The sequence below is a fragment of the Equus przewalskii genome, chromosome 6 (genome assembly GCF_037783145.1).
Source record: "Equus przewalskii isolate Varuska chromosome 6, EquPr2, whole genome shotgun sequence".
Taxonomy (NCBI): domain Eukaryota; kingdom Metazoa; phylum Chordata; class Mammalia; order Perissodactyla; family Equidae; genus Equus; species Equus przewalskii.
In genome coordinates, this window is record NC_091836.1 from 45,957,493 (window position 1) to 45,976,222 (window position 18,730).

Genomic DNA, 18,730 nt, shown 5'->3' on the forward strand with positions numbered 1-18,730 from the left:
GGCCCTGGGCTCAGGCCCGCCAGCACCAGGGGCAAGTCCTGCCTGAGCTCCCGGGGCCAGCGCTCCTCTGTGCAGGGCTTTGGGTGTTAAAAGAAAAGTCAATTAATAGGCGCCCTTGGGGTTGTCAGCAAACGGCCTAACGATTCTGTTAGGACTTTGCCGCCATCTGCTGGGCAGTTTCATTCACAACATGCGAATCTGCCCTGGGAGTCAGGGCGGGAGGGGCCCTTGTGCAGTGCACGCCCTGCCCCACCATACAGACAGGGCTGCCCTGTTTCCTCCTACAGGTGCGGACTCTGCTCCTTGGGGACTTTCCTGGAGCCGAGCTCCCTAGCCGGCCCATCGCCTGGCTCACGGGGGCTCCGCTAGAGCAAGCCAGGCGATCTGCCACCCCATTGTATTTCTCTCCTTGCAGGTGCTGCGATATTTTGACTACGTTTTTACGGGCGTCTTCACCTTTGAGATGGTGATCAAGGTGAGTGCCAGGGCTCCAGGGTGTTCTGCACCCTCGAGAATGCCACCCTGGCGCAGGAGGCTCACCCCCCGGGATTAGAAATGCTTGGGGTGCCTGAGGGGCAACAGGCAGGCCCGTGTGGCTGGAAGGAGTGGGCTAGGAGCCTGGGGAGGAGGAGGGCAGCGAGGTCACAGGGACAGGCCATGCAGGGCCTTGGGGACCACGGGAGGACTCTGCCTTTCACCCCCAGTGAGGTGGGAGCCACAGCGGGTTCTGGGCAGAGGAGGAGTGCTCACGGGGCCCTCTGGCGGCTGGGGGAGGGCAGGCTGGGGGAGGGGCTGGGGGCGGTGGGGAGGGGCCGGTGGAGGAGGGGGCGGGCAGGCTTGGGGGGGCGTGCAGGTTTGGGGGTCCCTGGGAGCCGGCAGGCTTGAGAAGGGGCCGGTGGAGGAGGGGGGGAGGGAGAGGGAGGGCCGGCAGGCTTGAGGAGGGGCGGGGGACGGGGGGACGGGCAGGCTGGGGGAGGGAAGAGGAGGGAGGGGGAGGGAGGAGGAGGGAGGGGGACAGAGGGGGACGGAGGGGAGGGAGGGGGAGGAAGTGGGGGACGGGCAGGCTTGAGGAGGGGCCAGGGGAGGGGGGGACGGGCAGGCTTGGGTGGGGCAGCGGTTGGGGGGCGGGCGGCTGACTGGTCACTGGTCGGGGCGGCGAGGATGGGGCCGTAGCAGGATGCCGAGAAGCGGATGGGTTCCTGGAAGGTCTGGAAGGCAGAGGCAGCCGGTCCGCGGAGGCCCCAGCGTGGAGTTTTGGGGGGCGGGGGCAACCCAGGTTCGGACCTAAGGGCCAGAGAGTCGGAACAGCGTTTCCGCGGTGGGCGCGGCGCCCCTCGTCCCCGGAGCTCGACCTGTGGTCCCTGCGCCCCCCGGCGCCGCCTCCTCCACACGGAAGGTGGTGCTGCCCCCGGGCGGCCGAGCGCCCTGAGCGCCGCCTCTGCTCCCCGTAGATGATCGACCTGGGGCTCGTCCTGCACCAGGGCGCCTACTTCCGTGACCTCTGGAACATCCTCGACTTCATCGTGGTCAGTGGGGCGCTGGTGGCCTTCGCCTTCACGTAAGTGTCTCCGGCCGCCCAGCCCGCGGCGCCCCTGGGCCGGGCCGTGTCCTCGGGGTGCGGGTGGGCGGCGTGCGCTCGGGGGACGGAGGGTGCCGCATGCACCAGGCGGAGCTTCGCTGGCTGTCGTACAGGCTGGGAGGAGCAATGGGCAGCGACCCTGTGCTCCTCACGGCCGCTGCTGCCCCTGCTGTGCTGCTTGTAGACTAGACCGGCCTGGACATCTCATCTCCCTGCCGCCCTGCAGCCCCACCCGCTGTCTCTTTGGGGAGCCCCTAAAAAGACAATCAGGGAACGAATGTGCATGAGGATTCGGATCCCCTCCCCCACTGTGCCCCGTGGTTGTAGACCTGGTGACACCCTTTGTGTGTCCCCCTTGTCCCTGCAGTCTGGGGACACTGCCCTCTGAAAGGCCACGTCATCATGCAGCTCCAAGATGGGGCCCAAATTGTGGGCGGCCACTCCAAAATGACACCCAAGGGCCAAGCAGCCATCTCAAGATGGCACCCAAGGGCTGGGCAGCCATGCCTGATGGTGCCTAAGTTCTGGCTAGTCATTCCAAGATGACACCCAAGGGCTGGGCAGCCATTCCAAAATGGCACCCAAGGGCTGGACAGGTATTCTAAGATGGTGCTCTAGGGTTCAATAGTCATTCCAAGATGGCACCTAAAGTCTTAGTAACCACTCCAAGGTGTCAGCCAAGTTGTGGACGGCCATTGCAAAATGGCACCCAAGGATTGAGCAGCCATTCCAAGATGGTGCCCAAAGGCTGAGCAGCCATGCCAGAATGGCACCCAAGTTGTGGGCCGCCACTCCAAAATGGCACCCAAGAGCTGGGCAGCCATGCCAGGATGGTGCCCTAGGGTTCAGTTGTCACTCCAGGATGGTGCCCAAGCTGTGGCCGGCCACTCCAAGAGGCCCGAGGGCTGCACAGCCCTGGCTCTGGGCCCTGGGAGCGAGGGTAGCAGGTGCCCTGGCTGTGTGGACCTGCAGGGGTGGAAAGCCCTGGCCGGGCCTGGTCGGAGGCGGCCAGTGCCCATGGCAGGGCCGGGAAGGCGTCCTGCGGGGCCGGCCCCCGCCCTCTCCCCCTTCTCCCCGCGCTCTCCTGCTTTTCTAAAGTCATCCATCAGGGAGTCGGGAAGTTGTCCGTGTCCTCAGAGACACTCTGCGGCCTAACGCAGCAATGATGGGCAAACGCGGGCAAATGTGGGATGCAGAGCTGAAGGCTCCTCAGAGCAGCACTGGGCCCGCGGCCGTGGAGCCACTAGACACTCCGGCCCCTGAGCGGGGGTCCCACCCCACTGGCACCCAGGGAAGGGGAGATAGGAGCAAGACACAGCCTTCCTACCCAGGGGGCGCGATTTCTTCACAAACAGGCGTCTAAGACGCTGCACAGGGCGGCAAGGACGTGGCCGCTCTCCGGGCGGCCCCTGCGGGGTCAGCGGCCTGACGCCCTGGAGCCGCCTGCGCCCCCCCCCGCGCCCCCCCCCCCCCCCCCCCCCCCCCCCCCGGCCAGGACCACCCGCGGGAGGGACGTTCCCTGCTCCTCCCTGCTGCCCTCCCTGCTCCCCTCCCCACTCCTCCCTGCTCCTCCCTCCCTGGTCCTCCTCACTCCTCCCTCCCAGCTCCTCCCAACTTCCCTCCCTCCTCCCCTCCCTGCTCCTCCCCGCTCCTCCCTCCTCCCCTCCCCACTCCTCCCTGCCCACCTCCCTGCTCGTCCTCTCCTCCTTCCCTGCTTCTTTCTGTGGCTCACTCTCTCTTTTGACTCCTTTCCTATTCTCCCCGTTTTCTGTCGTTCTCCCTATTTTCTGTGATTTTATTTTCTGTCGCTCTCCCCGTTTTCTGTCATTCTCCCCATTTTTCTGTCACTCCTCTGTTTCTTGCTTTCTCTTTCTGTTCCCCCCTCTCCCCCACCCCTTGCCGTGGCTCGTATCTTTTGGTGACTGGGCCTGACTATCTGCCTGACCCGGGCGGGCGGCCGTGTGGCCTGGAGCAGGTGGCCGCTCTGGCCCCAGGAGCCCCCGCTCCCGCCGAGCTCTGCCCGGGTGGTCTCCGTGACCCGAGAGGGCCAGCCCTGCCCACCCCCCAGCCCTCCAGGACGGGGTCTGCAGCAGCCCCAGACGCCCAGGGCTCAGGAGGTTTGGGGGGGCCCGTCGGCCACATCCATGTGTCCACACGCAGCCCCCCCGTGCAGGCCGTGCCGTGGGGGGTGCTTTGCCGTGCGCGGCCACCTCTGGGTGTGGCTGTGACGCCCAGCGGCTCAGGCTCGGCCGTCTGGGGGCCGCCCTGCTTCAGCGGCTGCCCTGCCCCTCCTGCGTCCCTGGTTGGATCCTCGCGGGCTGAGGAAGGGCCACCGGCCTCCCGAAGCCGGGACCAGGCTCCCGTCGGGCTGTGCCGCCCGGCCCTGCGGAGCTGTGCAGTGGGCACTGCTTCTTGGCTGCCCCGAGTCACGATTAGGCCGCACTGTGAGCAAATCTGCAGAACAAAGTCCTTTTTCCACCAAAAGCTGATCAGCAGAACGATTCTGTGTTGCGAGAGGACCTGCCATAGGGAGCGGGCGCATTGAGTTTCTGTGTTTTCGTTTTAGACATCAAGTTACATGAGGGCACTCAGAACGCGCCACACCTCCCGGGGGCTTGGAGCGTTCTGGAAGAGTAGACCTTTTAACCTGTTTCCGTGAAGTTGCTCCAGGCCTAGAGCCAGCCAGCCCATGACCTTGAGAAGCTTCGAGTGGTTTTAACGTGCAAGGAAAGGGCCGGGGACAGGGACGTAGGGCTGTCCAGCGAGGCTGGGCGAGCTCGTAGGTCTCCCAGCAACTGAGAAGTGAGGAATTTTGCCAGTGGGATTCTGACAAGTGCCAGGGGCGCTCATGGGGTTTTGGGACAGCTGGCAGCCATGGGAACACCTTAATGTGAATGCTCATAGAGATGGGAGAGGTAGACCCAGAGACCCCACGCCAGCAGCACCCTCCCCACCTCCCTGCCAAAAATCCCTCTGGTGCTGCAACTCCTCTTCCAGGGCAGGGCTGCAGGTCTGGCACAGCTGGCCAAGCACCTTGATCAAGCCACTCCTGCATGCCTGAGGCCGATCTGCCAGAAAGCCAGAGAAGGACCCCTCACGCTGCTGCTTTTTTCCCCAGAAAGGTTTCAGAATCCTCTCTCTGGCTGCGGGTTTTTGGCCTCGTCTGCCCGAGAGGGTCTCTCGCCCTGTGAAGACTTTGGTTGTTGTCTCCTTATTCCCAGATAGATGTGGCCTTGGCAGCAGTAGGGGGTACACTCTGAGTGTCCCACCCCAGAGTCGGTGGCTTTTTTCTTTTCTGGTCTCTTACCTCACTTTATCTGTCCTGTGTGCCCGTCTCGGGGACGAAGACCCCGGCAAGGGTGAGTTAACGTCATCGTCGTAGAAAAAGGCTCCTGCAGGTCTGGCTGGTTTCTCTCTAAGGTGCAAGTCCCTGAGCCTGTCTGTGCCTCAGTTTCCCCATAGAACAGGAAAACTTGGCGATGATAATAGCTAACAGCCTCCGTTTACTGAGTCTTCGTGACGATCTGTGTGGGAAGTGTCCACACTGTGGACGAGGAAACTGAGGCCACGAGGGCCCACGGGGGAACAGGCCAGCAGGGTCTCTGGGAGTGGGCTCAGCTACACTCAGGTTGCGGCCCATGTCCAGCCTGACCGCGGAGCAGCCGCATGAGACGTGGCAGCCCGGCTCACAGTGTCCTCGAGGCCGCGGGAGGGGAGGGCGCGCAGTCTGCTCCGTCCCTTGTCTGGAGGAATCCTGCCGCGGAGCCTTCTTGGTGGATGCGAGGATTCTGCCCTCGTGCCCTGACCGCGCCCGTCTCACACGCGGGGAGCTCTCCCTGTGGTCCACCAAGGGGTGTGCGAAGCTCTCCCGACGGTCCCCACCCCTGCACCCGGCCCAGAGCTCTGTGTGTGTCCTGCTCCACCCCTGCCCGTGTGCCACGTCCATGCGCCCATCACTAACAGGCCATTTCATTCAGCGTCACACATGGTGTTGCGCTCTGTGCCCGCGCATCGGGGCGGCCAGCTGACCTTTCTCAGCAGCCGCTGGATGCCGATCCCACGTCACTGCCAAGGGCCCATCTGGCACGGCCTCTCCTCCTTCAAGGCAGGCCAGCGTGGCTGGCAGGGCGCCTTGAGCAAGCTGCTCCTGCATGCTCAGGAGCCAAGAAGCCAAAGAAGGAGCCCTCAGGCTGCCACCATTTTTAATGTCCATCCTCAAAACAGCCCCCGCCCCAAAGACGTTATTTTTTCGTATGTGATGAAATGGAAAGAAGATTAGAGTGCAGGTGCACCTGGGTTTGAATCTCAGTCTGCCACCTCCCAGCTGTGTGGCTTTGGGCAAGTCACTCGCCCTTTCTGGGCCTCAGCTTCCTCATCTGGAAAATGGGCATAATGGCACCACCTTCCCACAGGTGGACGCACTCGTGTTCACGAGACTCAATCTCACACCTAAAATCCACGGGGTACAGAAGTCGCTGTTGCTGAGAGACCCTTAACGACCCAGGAGGGAGGACCTGCTCCCTCTGTGCAGGCGATGGTTCCCCAATATCAAAGGGCTGGCTGGGCGTCCGCCCCTATCTGCCTCCCCTCTGCCTCCATTGTGGGTGGAGGCTTGAGACGCCGGCGCCAGCGCCCTGCAGCCTCCATGCTCCCCGATGCCCCTCAGCTGCCCCACAGGAACCCTGTGCCACGGCCCTCGTGACCTGTGGCAGGGCCACCGCGGACCCGAGGGCCCGAGTTCCAGATGAGGACGAGGGGGCAGAGCCAGGACTCACACCCAGGTCCCCCGCGCCTTCGGGACGTTCTAGAACCTCCGCCCGAGCTTCTGGGCGCTGGCGCTCCCGGCTCCTGGCAGTGACGCGGTGGTGGCGGGTGCTCGGCGGAGCCGGCTGTCTTGGTGCTGGCAGTACGGGGGACAGGGGCGGGCATGGGGTGCGTGTGTGCTGTGTGTACGCTGCGTGTGCACCGTGTGTCGCATGTGTGCTGCGTGTGCACATGTGCCACGTGTGCTGCGTGTGCATTGTGTGTCTGCTGCCTGTGCGATGCGTGTGCACCGTGTCGTGTGTCGCGTGTGTGCTGTGTGTGCGCCGTGTGTCACATGTGTGCTGCGTGTGCGCCGCTTGTGCACCGCGTGTGCGCTGCGTGTTCTGTGTTCTCTCTCCCGAGGCCGCTCACGACCTGTCCCTCCCTCGGCGCACCTCTCCAGGAGCAGCACACGGTAAAGTCCCGCTCGCTCGTCTGTCCCTCGTCCTCCAGGCCGTGGGGCAGCCACGCAGTTCTGGGGCCGTTTCCGTGGCCTTGTGTCCTTGCTGCTGTCCTGTCGCTTGCAGTGACTGGAGCCCCCTCAGCCTGCCCCCCAGGGAGGACGGGCCCCGAGGGGTCTTGGCCGCTGGCTCCCACCGTGACCCCCCATTAGCCGGTTCTCAGGGGAGAACCAAAAGGGTGTGGCTGGGGGACCTCCTCAGGGTCTGACTTTGATGGGGCAGGTGAGCAGAGTGGGTGCTTATCAGCTGGGAGAAGGAGGAGCGGCCCGAACACCCAGGACTTGGGTTCTAAGAGGAGAAATTAACCCCCTCGAGGAGCGTCTACACTCTCCGCAAAGTGGTTTGAAAGTCTGGTGGTTTTCTGTGGAAGTGCCTTGATCAAGCCTCTCCTGCATGCTCAGGAGCCAGACTGCCAGGAGCACTCTCCTTGATGCCGCAGTAAACAGGATCGTTTCTCAGCGTCTCCACAGGCGGAGTGCCTTCCGGGAGAGAGACCCCCCCCCATACCCGCCAGTGGCCGTGGAGTCATTTTCAGATGAGCGGATGTGCCCCAAGAGGCACACGTTCCCAAGTGTCAGCCATTTGGCATATCAGGATTTTGGCGAGTTCCACCTACGAGCTAGATGTCCACGTGCTCGACGTTCCCACCAACATGCAGTCCAAACACCCCGGTTTTGCTGGGAGACGTCCCATCGTCTCCCGGCCGCGTCGTCAGCCTCGGGCAGAGCCCAGCGGCAGGAGCAGTTGCTGGAGCGGCCGTGCGCAAGGGGGGCTCTCAGCTGAGCGGGGACTTCGGGACTCGGCCGCAGTGGGAGCTGGAGGGGTGAAGAAGGAGCCGCTGTGTCCGGCTGACCCTGTTGTTAGATTTGCCCCTTTCTGCCTGAAGTCCCCTCCTCGCGCCCCTCGCTGTGCTCGCACGTTGGAGACACAGCCTTGAGGTCACAATGGCGGCTTCTGTTTAGACAAGAAAAACACATGCAGACCCCCCAAGGCCGGGAGCACGGCTGTGCCCGGCGGTCCGACACCCGGTCCCTTTATTCCCCGGAAATGAGAGGAAGGAACTAAGAGGATGCTGGGGGGGCCTCGCCCATGACCCGCAAGGTCACCGCGGGAGCCAGGAGACCCCAAAGCCTGCTGGTCTGGGCCCGTCCCCTGCGTCCTGAGACCACCCGGCGGGCGAGCCCGGATCCGAGGGACAATGACACAGAGGAGCTGAGTCTGAAGCCAGAAGCAGAGGATTGTGGGGCAGCGCGGGCGGGTGGCGGAGCAGGGACGTCTCCGATGGGCTCTGAGACAGCTGCCTGGTCCTGCGAGGAAGGGCATTTCTAGCAGCAGGAACAGAATGTGCAAACGCAGATGGAGGCACAGAGGGACTGGGGTTTGGGGTCTGTGGCAGCCGCTGGGAACCTGGAGGCGAAGTTCACTGGGTCTCGGGGCCTTGAGTGCCGGGCCGGCCAGCCACTTCCGGACGCTGCGAAGGGGCCTGCTGTGGCCACGGGCTCTGGCCTCCGTGTGCAGAAAAGACCGGCAGGAGAGAGACGGGGGGCTGGGGGTCCCGCTGGGGAGGGTGGCCGAGAGCCGATGGTGGGGGCGTCGGGAGGGCACCCCATGGGGCCAGGGGGGAGGATGGGGAGTCAGACGTGAGTCTTGGGTCTGCCTCGGGCGACCCGGCGGGTGGTGAGTTTCATTGACCACAGGGCCTTGGTGGCTGCGCCCAGTGCTCTCTTGAGTCGCGGTTGGCTGAGGGGGTCGCAGCGCCCCAGGGTGGGCCCAGCTGAGCTCAGGCCCAAGAGACCCCGCACCGAAGTCCTGGGAGGCTCCCTGGAAGGATGGGCTGGGAGACCCCGGAGACTGAGGCAGTGGTCCGCTCTCTCCTCGCCTGCGGGCGGGGACGCTGGAGGGGAGAGGGGTCTGGTTCAAGGGCCGCTTCAAGCGTTTCCGGGATCCTGTTGGAGGGGACGTCCCATTTTTGAGGAGCCCAAGGCCACCTGCAAAGAGGGAGGGGCAGCTGGCCCCTGGGCTGGGTGTGGGGCGCCCCCCCGCCCCTTGCAGCTGCCTGGCCAGCCCTGAGGCCAGAACCACAGGCAGCCATCTGCACCCGGGCTCTCCCCCCCAGCAAGGGCAGGGCGCAGCCGGGCTGGCCCCAGACTCCGGGCATGGCAGAGTGGGGTCACGCGGGGCTGCGGGCCACCCCCACCCAGCCTGACCTCCGCTCCCTCTCTCCCTCTCGCCACCCTCACATCCCTCCACAGCGGCAACAGCAAAGGAAAGGACATCAACACCATCAAGTCCCTCCGAGTCCTCCGGGTGCTACGACCTCTGAAAACCATCAAGCGGTTGCCAAAGCTCAAGGTGAGGCTGGGGCGTGGGGGAGGCCTGTCAGGGTTGCCATGTACAGTTGAGCAGGTGGTGCACTGCCCGAGGACACTGTATTGAAAGGAGTGCTGACAGCACCACAACCCTTGTAGACAGATTTACTGTTCCAGCTTTCCAGCAGATGGCAGTGAAGTGAGTTACTCTGACAAATCTGTATGTTATGACAGTTTTTCATCAGATGAAATGTCTCACACGGGGTCAGTATCCCTTTTCCTAATTCACGTGACAGCATCGTGGGGATAAAACAAGACACGGCGATAATCTGAGAAGCAGGAGACAGTTTCCGTCCCACGTGCGCGACCTTTGACTTTCTCCTACCTGTTCTGGGTTCCCATTTTTTTCCTTCAAAGTACTGTGAACCAGCACTTCCCAAAAGCTTGTCTTTCACAAAAAAAAGAAAAGAAACAAACCTGGACGTCCACTCCCTGTTCAGTTCACACAGCACCTGAGGACCCCTCGTATTGTTTCTTACTTTATATGTTCCTTTAAATCGAGTCACTTTATTTTTTACTTAAGGGGTTTATTTTAAAGGAAATGTTATGTCAAGTTTCTCAAGTTGGCAAGCAGAACCCAGTGTTAATAGAAGGTAAAACTACATATCTGTTCAAAGAAAATAAGAAGGGCCGGCCTGGTGGAGCAGTGGTAGAGTCCGTGCGCTCTGCTTCCGTGGCCCGGGGTTGGTGGGTTCGGATCCTGCTCACAGATCTACACAGTGCTCATCAGCCACGCTGCGGCCGTGTCCCACATACACAATAGAGGACGGTTGGCACAGAGGTTAGCTCAGGGCCAGTCTTCCTCACACACGCACAAAAAAAAAAAAAAACATTAAAAAAACAAGGGGGGCTGGCCCGGTGGCGCAGCGGTTAAGTGCACACATTCTGCTTCAGCAGACTGGGGTTCACTGGTTCGGATCCCGGGTGTGGACATGGCACCGCTTGGCACGCCATGCTGTGGGAGGCGTCCCACATATAAAGTAGAGGAAGATGGGCATGATGTTAGCTCAGGGCCAGCCTTCCTCAGCAAAAAAGAGGAGACTGGCAGTAGTTAGCTCAGGGCTAATCTTACTCAAGAAACAAAAAGATACTGTTGTTAAAACGTAGCCAAATGTGGCTGCCTGGCAAAGGCTTGGAGCCGGGAGCCTGCTGTTTCCTGGTGGCCTGGACCCCGAGGCTGGAGCAGAGGGGGCGGCACAGCGCACTCATGCTGGGCTCGGCCGGGAGGCCCCTCCGGGCTCGGGCCGGGGTCAGGGGGCGCCAGGGCGGGGTGACGCCCTGCCCCCCTCGCCCGGGGACCCAGCCCTGTCGCTCCCCACAGGCCGTGTTCGACTGCGTGGTGAACTCGCTCAAGAACGTGTTCAACATCCTCATCGTCTACATGCTGTTCATGTTCATCTTCGCGGTGGTGGCCGTGCAGCTGTTCAAGGGCAAGTTCTTCCACTGCACCGACGAGTCCAAGGAATTCGAGAAGGACTGTCGGTGGGTGCCCCCCCCGTGCGTCCCGGGGCCCGGGCTCGGGGTGCAGGCGGCGGCCCGGCCGCAGCTGGCCTGGATCAGGCCCAGAAGGAAGCCAGTCTGGGCCTCCAGGTCGCGCCGTGAGCCGGTGGCGGCCCGGCCTCTGCCGAGTGGCAGTTGATCGCACTCGCTCCGCGGTGCGGGCCTTCCCGGCCGCTGAGCCCCGAAGCTCGGCCGTCTCGGGGTTTCGGGGAGACTCCCAGGGCACGTGGCGCGTGCGACACCCCGCCCTCTGCTGGGTCCGCGGCAGCCCCGAGAGCAGACGTTTCTGCCGGGAAACCCGCGCTGTTTGCACCAAACGCAGCATAAGTGACAGGTTTAAAAAGCTTTGCGTCCAAGCGGGTCAGGTTTGCTGCCAGACGAGTTAGGTCTCCGATCAGCAGACGTCAGGGCCCTACAGGGAGCATCCTGGCTTTCTGGGCGCACGGTCCCTGTGAGCGCCGCCCGCAGGACGGCGGGGGGCACGTGTCCATGTCCCCCAAAAGCTTTGTCTCTGGAAACTGCAGTTTGAATTTCACACCGATTTTACTCGTCACGAACGCGCTCCTCTGATTATCCCCAGCCGTGTAGAAAGCTTGGGGGGCCATGCAGACGGGGCACCAGGCTGGGAGGGAGGCGGCTGGCCTGCGACCTTTGTGGCCAAGGGGCCACCCGAAGCCGCCTCCTGGGTGCTGGGAGCAGGAGGCCGGCCCGGAGGCGCTCTGTCACCTCGGGGCAGGTGTCACCGCGGCCTGTCACTTGTGACGGCCATTCCTGCGCCAGGAGCCCCATGCCCTGGCCCCATGGGAGCTGGCCCCACGGGAGCAGCTCGGGGCCGGGGCCGGGTGGGTGCTGTGTGGGGGTGCTGCCTCCCGGGCCCTGACAGCCATTTCCGTGGCAGCGGCAAGTACCTGCTGTACGAGAAGAACGAGGTGAAGGCGCGCGACCGCGAGTGGAAGAAGTACGAGTTCCACTACGACAACGTGCTCTGGGCCCTGCTGACGCTCTTCACCGTGTCCACCGGCGAGGGCTGGCCGCAGTAAGGGCCGGAGGCACGGGAGGCGGGACGCTGAGCCGTGCCCGTCGGGGGGGCCCTGATGCTCTAAGATGTTGATAGTTTGTGCATCGTGGGTTTCTGGGCGCTCGTTTTGATGTTTAAAATATTGCCGTCAACACTGTGTGTCCTGGGGGGGGAGGATTCTGGCTCCTTAATTTGTGCCCCAGGCGAGGGCCTCACCCAACGCACCCAGTGCTGGTCTCCCGGGAGCCTGGGAAATGCCCAGCGAGGCCTCTAGATTCCAGGGGCCCCCTCGGCATCCTCACCCCCACACCCCTCACCTCCCCCACACACACACCCCCACCCCACCCGCCCCGCAGACACACCAACCCATGCACCCCTCTGCTCCCCCATGCACACACCCAGTGCCCACACTCGGGGCCAGTGCAAGCCCATCAGGCACTTCTGAGCAAATTTTTTAAAGACACGCCTTCCTCAACAGATTTCACCTCCATCTGTCAGAAAATCACTGCAGTATACTTAATGATTTTGTTCAAAGAAGGCACTTTATGGCCAACTGCCAAAAAGGTGTCCTCACGAATACACAAATCTATCCTGTCTACAGTATAAGTGGCACCACCTAGACCCAGAGCCCCTGAGCAGCGCACAACCTGTGCAGCTGTACAGAGCAGCTCAGCAGATACACGCTCCCGCTTGCATCCCCATTTAACCTCCTCAGCTCCCACCACCACCTGCTCTCAAATCCACACACGCACGTGCACACACACATACACACACACCCCTCCATGACCCCCTGCTCGCTGCCATCCATCACCACAAACCTGGCTTCAAATCCTGACGTGGCCGCGTCTGAGGGGTTGATCTTCAGCAAGTCACTTTAAACTGCGGAGCCTTAGTTTCCTTGTCTGCAAAATGGAGCCGGTAATAAGCTCTCTGAGGGGCCGCTGGGAAGGTAAATAAAGTGTGGACGTCGTCTCGGGCGCGTCCCGGCCCTCGGCGCCCGACGGGGAGGGTGCTGTCCACACGCCCACGGCAGGGGAGGCGGGCAACTTGCACCTCGGAACCGGGCTCCGCAAACAGTGACGGCTTCCCTCTCTTTCCCGTGTCCTCCTCGTGTCCCCCCGTGTGCCCGTCCCGGTCCGCGCAGGGTCCTCAAGCACTCGGTGGATGCCACGTTCGAGAACCAGGGCCCCAGCCCCGGGTACCGCATGGAGATGTCCATCTTCTACGTCGTCTACTTTGTGGTCTTCCCCTTCTTCTTTGTCAACATCTTCGTGGCCTTGATCATCATCACATTCCAGGAGCAGGGCGACAAGATGATGGAGGAGTACAGCCTGGAGAAGAACGAGGTGCCCGGCCCGGCCGCCCCCTAAAGCCGGCCACGTGCATGCACACACACGTGTACACGCACACGCACATATGTGTATGTGCGCATACGTGTGCTGCACATGTACGTGAATGTGCGTGCACGTGAACGCATGCACGCACGTGTCCATGTGCACACAGGTATGCACATGTGCGTGCACGTACACATACACATGTACACGCATGCGCACACACGCGCCCAGGACCAGCATCTGCGGAGGGAGCAGCACATCCTCCTGCGGGATCCAGGCCGCAGGGCAACCCTGCACACGCTCCCCGAGGGCACCCTGGACGGTGTGTGTGGACCAGGCTGGGATGTGGTAGCGGCAGCCCCGGCCTCTCGGGGCCAGCTGTCCGAAAAGGCGCTGAGCCCTTACTCGCACTGCATGCACAGCCCGCTCCGCACCGTTCAGGGTCCACCCAGTCTCCCAGGGACTCCGGCTCAGAAAGTGCGCGAACCCGGGTGCAGCCCCCGCGCTTGTCCCTCTGCTCCCGTCTCAGCGGCCGGAGCGGCTCGCACAGCTGCGGTGGTGTCAGCGGGGGTGGTCTCTGCTCCCCGGGGAGGGTGGTGTCCACATTCGTGGACATTCGTGAAGGGAAACCCAGTCCCCCAGAGGGTGCGCATGGGACCCTGTGCCCTCCCAGAGCCGCCCGGGCGGAGGACCTGCCACGCATCTTTCCTCTGCTCTGTTGGCCCCTAAGACTAGATAACCGTCATGCCTGCCCCTCTGCCCCCAAAAAGGAAGCAGGAGAAGGACACTAAGAGAGAACGCTTCTGCTTCCCAGTCAGACTGGGGTTTAAACTCGCATTCGGCCCATCAGCAGCTGTGCCACCTCAGGGAAGTGTCTTAACCTCTCTGAGCCGCTATTGTCCTCATCTGCAAAGTGGGGCTGTTGAGGGGACCCACATCCCATGTTCCCAAGGGGGTTCAGTGAGGAAGTGGGGGCACGTCAGTGTCAGGTTCGGCCGGCGTGGCTTTTGTAGGAGCCCGAGCTGTCGGGAGAACGCCATTGCAGAGAGGAGCTTGCGGGGCCCGGGTGGAGAGGCGGCGCCCCAGCGACATGCAGGAGGGCGGTGTGGGGCTCGCCGGCGTGTGCTGGGCGGCCCCGGCCTCATGCGGCCTCTCCCCCCTCCCCTGCCCCAGAGGGCCTGCATCGACTTCGCCATCAGCGCCAAGCCGCTGACGCGCCACATGCCGCAGAACAAGCAGAGCTTCCAGTACCGCATGTGGCAGTTTGTGGTGTCGCCGCCGTTCGAGTACACCATCATGGCCATGATCGCCCTCAACACCATCGTGCTCATGATGAAGGTGACCCCGCCCCGCCCTGCCCCAGCCGCCCAGACGGGCCACACCGCCACCGCCACCGCCGACCCATCGCGCCAGCTGTTCCCACCTCCCCGCCCGCCAGTCCCTTCCAGCGGCGCCTGCAGAGCACTTCCTCCAGGAAGACCTCTCTGCCCCCCCAAACCCGGCCTCCCGCGGGTCACCTCCCAAGCCATGAGCCAGTCAGGCTCCCGACAGCCTCTGCCACCAGCCCGGGAGCTGCAAGGGGCCGCCCGAGGTCGGGTCACGCCTTTGTCCCTGGGGTGCGCCGAGGGCTGGCCAGAGGGAAGGAGGGGCCTCCATCAATGCTGGAGGAACGAAGTGAGAGGGGGCAGGCATGGGTCCAGGAGCCCCCTCAGTGGGGGAAGGCAGAGCCGTCCACCCTGGTTTGGAGGCCAGAGGCCTGGGCTCTGGCCCAGCTCTGCCGTTCAGCTCAGCCTTTAACTGCGCCCGAGTGACCAGGGGCTCCTAGTTGAAGTGGGAATGACAATGGCGGCACCCCACCCCACACACAGGGGTGAGGACCGAGTGAGAAAGTTCACACAGAGACTTTGGCACGTTTCTCAAAGCTTCAAAAACGCCATAAATTGAAGCTGCTCTTTTTTCTTTCTTTCTTTCTTTCTTTCTTTCTTTTTTTGCTGAGGAAGGTCAGCTCCGAGCTAAGCTCTGTGTCCATCTTCCTCTGTTTTATGTGCATCGCCACCACAGCCTGGCTGACGAGTGGTGTGGGTCCGAGCCCGGGATCTGAACCCGTGAACTGGGGCCACCAGAGCAGAGCGCACGAACTTAACCACTGCGCCACCAGGCCGGCCCCAGAAGCTGCTCATTTTTGAACTGGTGAAAAATAGTTCCTGTTTTTGCCTGGAAGCTGTTCTCCATAAGCAGATTCCTTCATCCTCCCGCTGTTGTGATTATGAGCAGTTTCAGACGTACGGACGAGGGAGAGCACAGCACGGTGTCTATCAGACTGTGACGGGCTCACCCACCGTCTGGGTCCGGGTTCCACGGGTCAAGGTGGGCCTGGGAGTCCCGGCGATGCTGTTGCTGCGGGCCCCAGGCCGCCCTGAGCATCCGGGCTCTCAGGAATCCCTGTCTCCCTCCTTCAGTTACGCATCTGGAATATTCTGCTCTTTGCTTCATCTGTCTTTTTTCCTTATTTCTTTTTATTGAAGCAAAATTCACGTAACATCAAATTAACCATTTTAAAGTGTACGATTCAGTGGCATTTAGTACATTTAGCACGTTTTGCAACCATCACCTCTATCTGGATGGAACGTTCCAGAACATTCCACCACCCAAAAAGGAAGCCCTGTACGTGTTAAGCAGTCACTCCCCGTTCCCCCTCTCCGGCCCCTGGCAGCCGCTGATCTGCTTTCTGTCTCTGTGGATTTGCCTATTCTGGACGTTTCATCAGTTTTTTAAAAGTATTTTAAACGATAGAGACAGTGCTGTTTTGCCCTCAAATTCTTCGGTATGCATTTCTGAAAATCAAGAATATTTTCCTACAAATTCTTAGGCTTGACAAGATTAGTGATGATTCTCTAAGATCCGTGTGGAATTGTCCCCAAAATGTGGTCTTTGGAGCCGAGGCATAAATGGCCGCACGGGGCCTCCAGTTTTTAAGTCCCCGTTCACCCCATTCCTTGTTTGTTTTGACGCCGTTGACTTTTTGGGGAAAGCAGATGAGCTGAGTGGCCCGGTTTCCTCGTGGGGGCTGTGGCTTCGCACTCCGTCTGCCGCATTCCCGTCACCTGGTGGTTCGGTGGAAGGGTTTAGACTCAAATCTGATCCCATAGTTTGGGCAAGAACTTTTCCTAAGGAGAGAGAACAGCGGTTCCTTCTGGGCGGGTTATCAACGGGAAAGGGAAGGGGAACCGAGAAGCTTTCTGGGGTGCTGGGCACCTGCTCAGTCCCCCCCTAGGGGGTGTACCCGTAAGGGTCAGAGGGAAGCGGCCGCAGAGGGCACTGGCGTCCCCCCACAGCCAGGCCCCCCGGGCTCTGGGACGCCGAGATGGGGCTGAGAACGGAGCTTTCCCGTGGGCACAAGGAGCTGGCTGGGCCGGGCGGCTCCACAGGGTGTTGGCAGGGGAGCCGTGTGTCCGGGTCCAGCCGCGGGAAAGGACAGCCACAAAGCCGCTGCCGCCACGGTGCCCCACCCGCTGACCCGCCACCCTCCCTCCTCCCTCCAGTTCTACGGGGCCTCGGTGGCGTACGAGAACGCCCTGAGAGTGTTCAACATTGTCTTCACCTCGCTCTTCTCCCTCGAGTGCCTGCTGAAGGTCATGGCGTTTGGCATTCTGGTAAGTAAGGCCCCGCGACCCCCAGCCCCCGTGCCGCCTGTCACTGCGTGCCGGGCGCGCCTGTGTTCAGCCCTTCCTCGGGATGGACCAGCGGGTGGGAGTCACCGTCAACGGCATTTAGAGGTGAGGACACTGAGATCCTGCAGGCCGAGCCCAGGCATTTGGCTGCTTAGCTGCCGTCCGCCAGGGCGGGCGCTTCCCAGCAGAGCCCGGCACAGACGTGCACGCAGACGGCCCCAACGAGATCTCCCCTGCTCTCACCGCGCCCCGTGCTTTGGAGTTGTCTGTCCTGCTCAGCTCCATTTCCTTATCTTTAAAATGCAGTTCGTGACCCACTGACTTGATTTCATCTCCCGTTAATGCAAGTGGTCTTAACCTGAGGCCCAGTGACCTGGGGAGGGGGTGTGGGTGGGGCTGTGTGAAATTAGATGTGAAAAGATTACATCTTTATTTTGCACCAGCCACTAGCTGGACTTCAGCATTTCCTTCCATCTGGAAGGCAGTCAACAAACCCTGCAGTATTACCAATAGGTTCTGGGTCACCGATAAAACTCAGCTTTTTTCATAGCGCGTTGTGGAGGTCATGGGCACCTCACGGTTTAGTTTGCATTCATCGTTGCTTCAGAATGGTCACCATTCACGGCAGTCCCCATCGTTAAGGGTTTGATCCCCGTATTTCAGTGTAGCCGGTCTCCCTGCAATCCGGGTGTTTTATTTTCGGGATTCACAAAGCCCCCTCTGAGAAGGCCCCCTGATGGCCACAGAGGTTGATGGCACCGAAAAGGGGGAAGAGGGCCTGAGCTAAGGGGGTGACCTCCGAGGGTCCCCACGAGCGGCCGAGCTGAGGCTCGAAACAGGATGTCCTCCCTGGGGACCCCCGAGTGGCCGGCCTCCCTAAGGACAGTGACCCCCAGCCCTCAACTCAGTCGCCTCTGGGCTCTGTCACAGCACCAGCCCTTCTCCCTCACCAGGAGGGCCCAGCCTCACCTCTCCCGCCGAAGAGCTCTTGAAACCCCGAATGCGAGCGTCGTGTGTCCCCAGACAGGATGAAGCCCGGCGCACAGTGCAGGCTCCATAGATGCTGGAAGGGTCAGGCTAGCCCGTCCCCTGCATTCTCCTCCCAGCGGCAGCTGCAGCCCTGCCCCCCACCAGAAGCACTTGGGAGGGAGATTTCTTAAAACTGAACGATGCCCCGGACGTGCCCCCAGAGGTTCTGGGTCGCTTGGTCGAGCAGGGGCCCCCAAATCGGCATTTTTCACGAGGACACTCAGAGGGGCCTGGGATGCAGCCTGGGCTGTCGGGCCCTGCGCTGAGCCCCCGTCGGGCGGGGAGGCACCTGCAGCCTGGGCCGTGGCACCAACGCAGCATCCGGTCCTCGGGCCGTGTGACCCAGAACAGGCCACGGGGCATGTGTGGGGAGACCCCGGGGGCTGGCGCGCCCGTATCTGAGCGCACACCCTGCCCCAGCCCCGTCCTAGCTGGTGGCCTCCAGCAAGGCCCCTGGCCTCTCGTTCCTGCATCCACATCTACACAGGGGACCCGTGCACCCCCCAGGCTGAGGGCCCCACCTGGCGCAGCTGAGTCATGGTGATTTTCTGGTGGTGAAGTGACTCTCCTCCCAGGGGCTGGGGCCCCACCTCCCCAAAGCCTGGCTGTCCCCCGGGGGCCTGCGCAGACCGTCCCTCCTCAGTTTCAGGTGAAGCCCCAGCTTCCCCACATGGAATTTACGTGACAGAGGGGAACCTTCCAGTCCAGGGGTTTGAGGCCTGCAGCCAGCACCTAGGAAGTTGTCTTCATTTGGGCTCCCCCAGAAGCAGAGCCTGAGACAAGGATTGAGTGCGAGGAATTTATGTGTGGGGCGATTCTAGGAGTGAGGCGGGGTGGAAGGCAGCCAGTCCAGGCGCATTAGGAGTCGATTCCCACTGTGGGGGGCAGGTCCACTGGGGACCTCGGGACCAGCAGAGCACAGACCCCACAGTCCTCGCGCCCGTGGGGAGGGAGCTGGGGCGTTTG

The 18,730-nt window shown here is 62.1% G+C and overlaps 1 protein-coding gene across 5 annotated transcripts in view; it reads left to right on the top strand.

The window, feature by feature from the left end:
• Positions 1-18,730, top strand: part of CACNA1A (calcium voltage-gated channel subunit alpha1 A) — a 203,173-nt gene that overhangs the window by 136,509 nt on the left and 47,934 nt on the right. For all 5 annotated transcript variants that reach the window (XR_011541440.1, XM_070625311.1, XM_070625313.1 and 2 more), the window contains exons 23-30: positions 416-475; positions 1,452-1,558; positions 9,096-9,195; positions 10,534-10,694; positions 11,611-11,748; positions 12,875-13,076; positions 14,238-14,402; positions 16,607-16,717. Coding sequence is in view for 4 of the 5 variants with exons in the window: in XM_070625311.1 (XP_070481412.1) it covers positions 416-475; positions 1,452-1,558; positions 9,096-9,195; positions 10,534-10,694; positions 11,611-11,748; positions 12,875-13,076; positions 14,238-14,402; positions 16,607-16,717 (1,044 nt within the window). In the remaining variant the exon portion in view is untranslated. The remainder of the gene's footprint in view (positions 1-415; positions 476-1,451; positions 1,559-9,095; positions 9,196-10,533; positions 10,695-11,610; positions 11,749-12,874; positions 13,077-14,237; positions 14,403-16,606; positions 16,718-18,730) is intronic.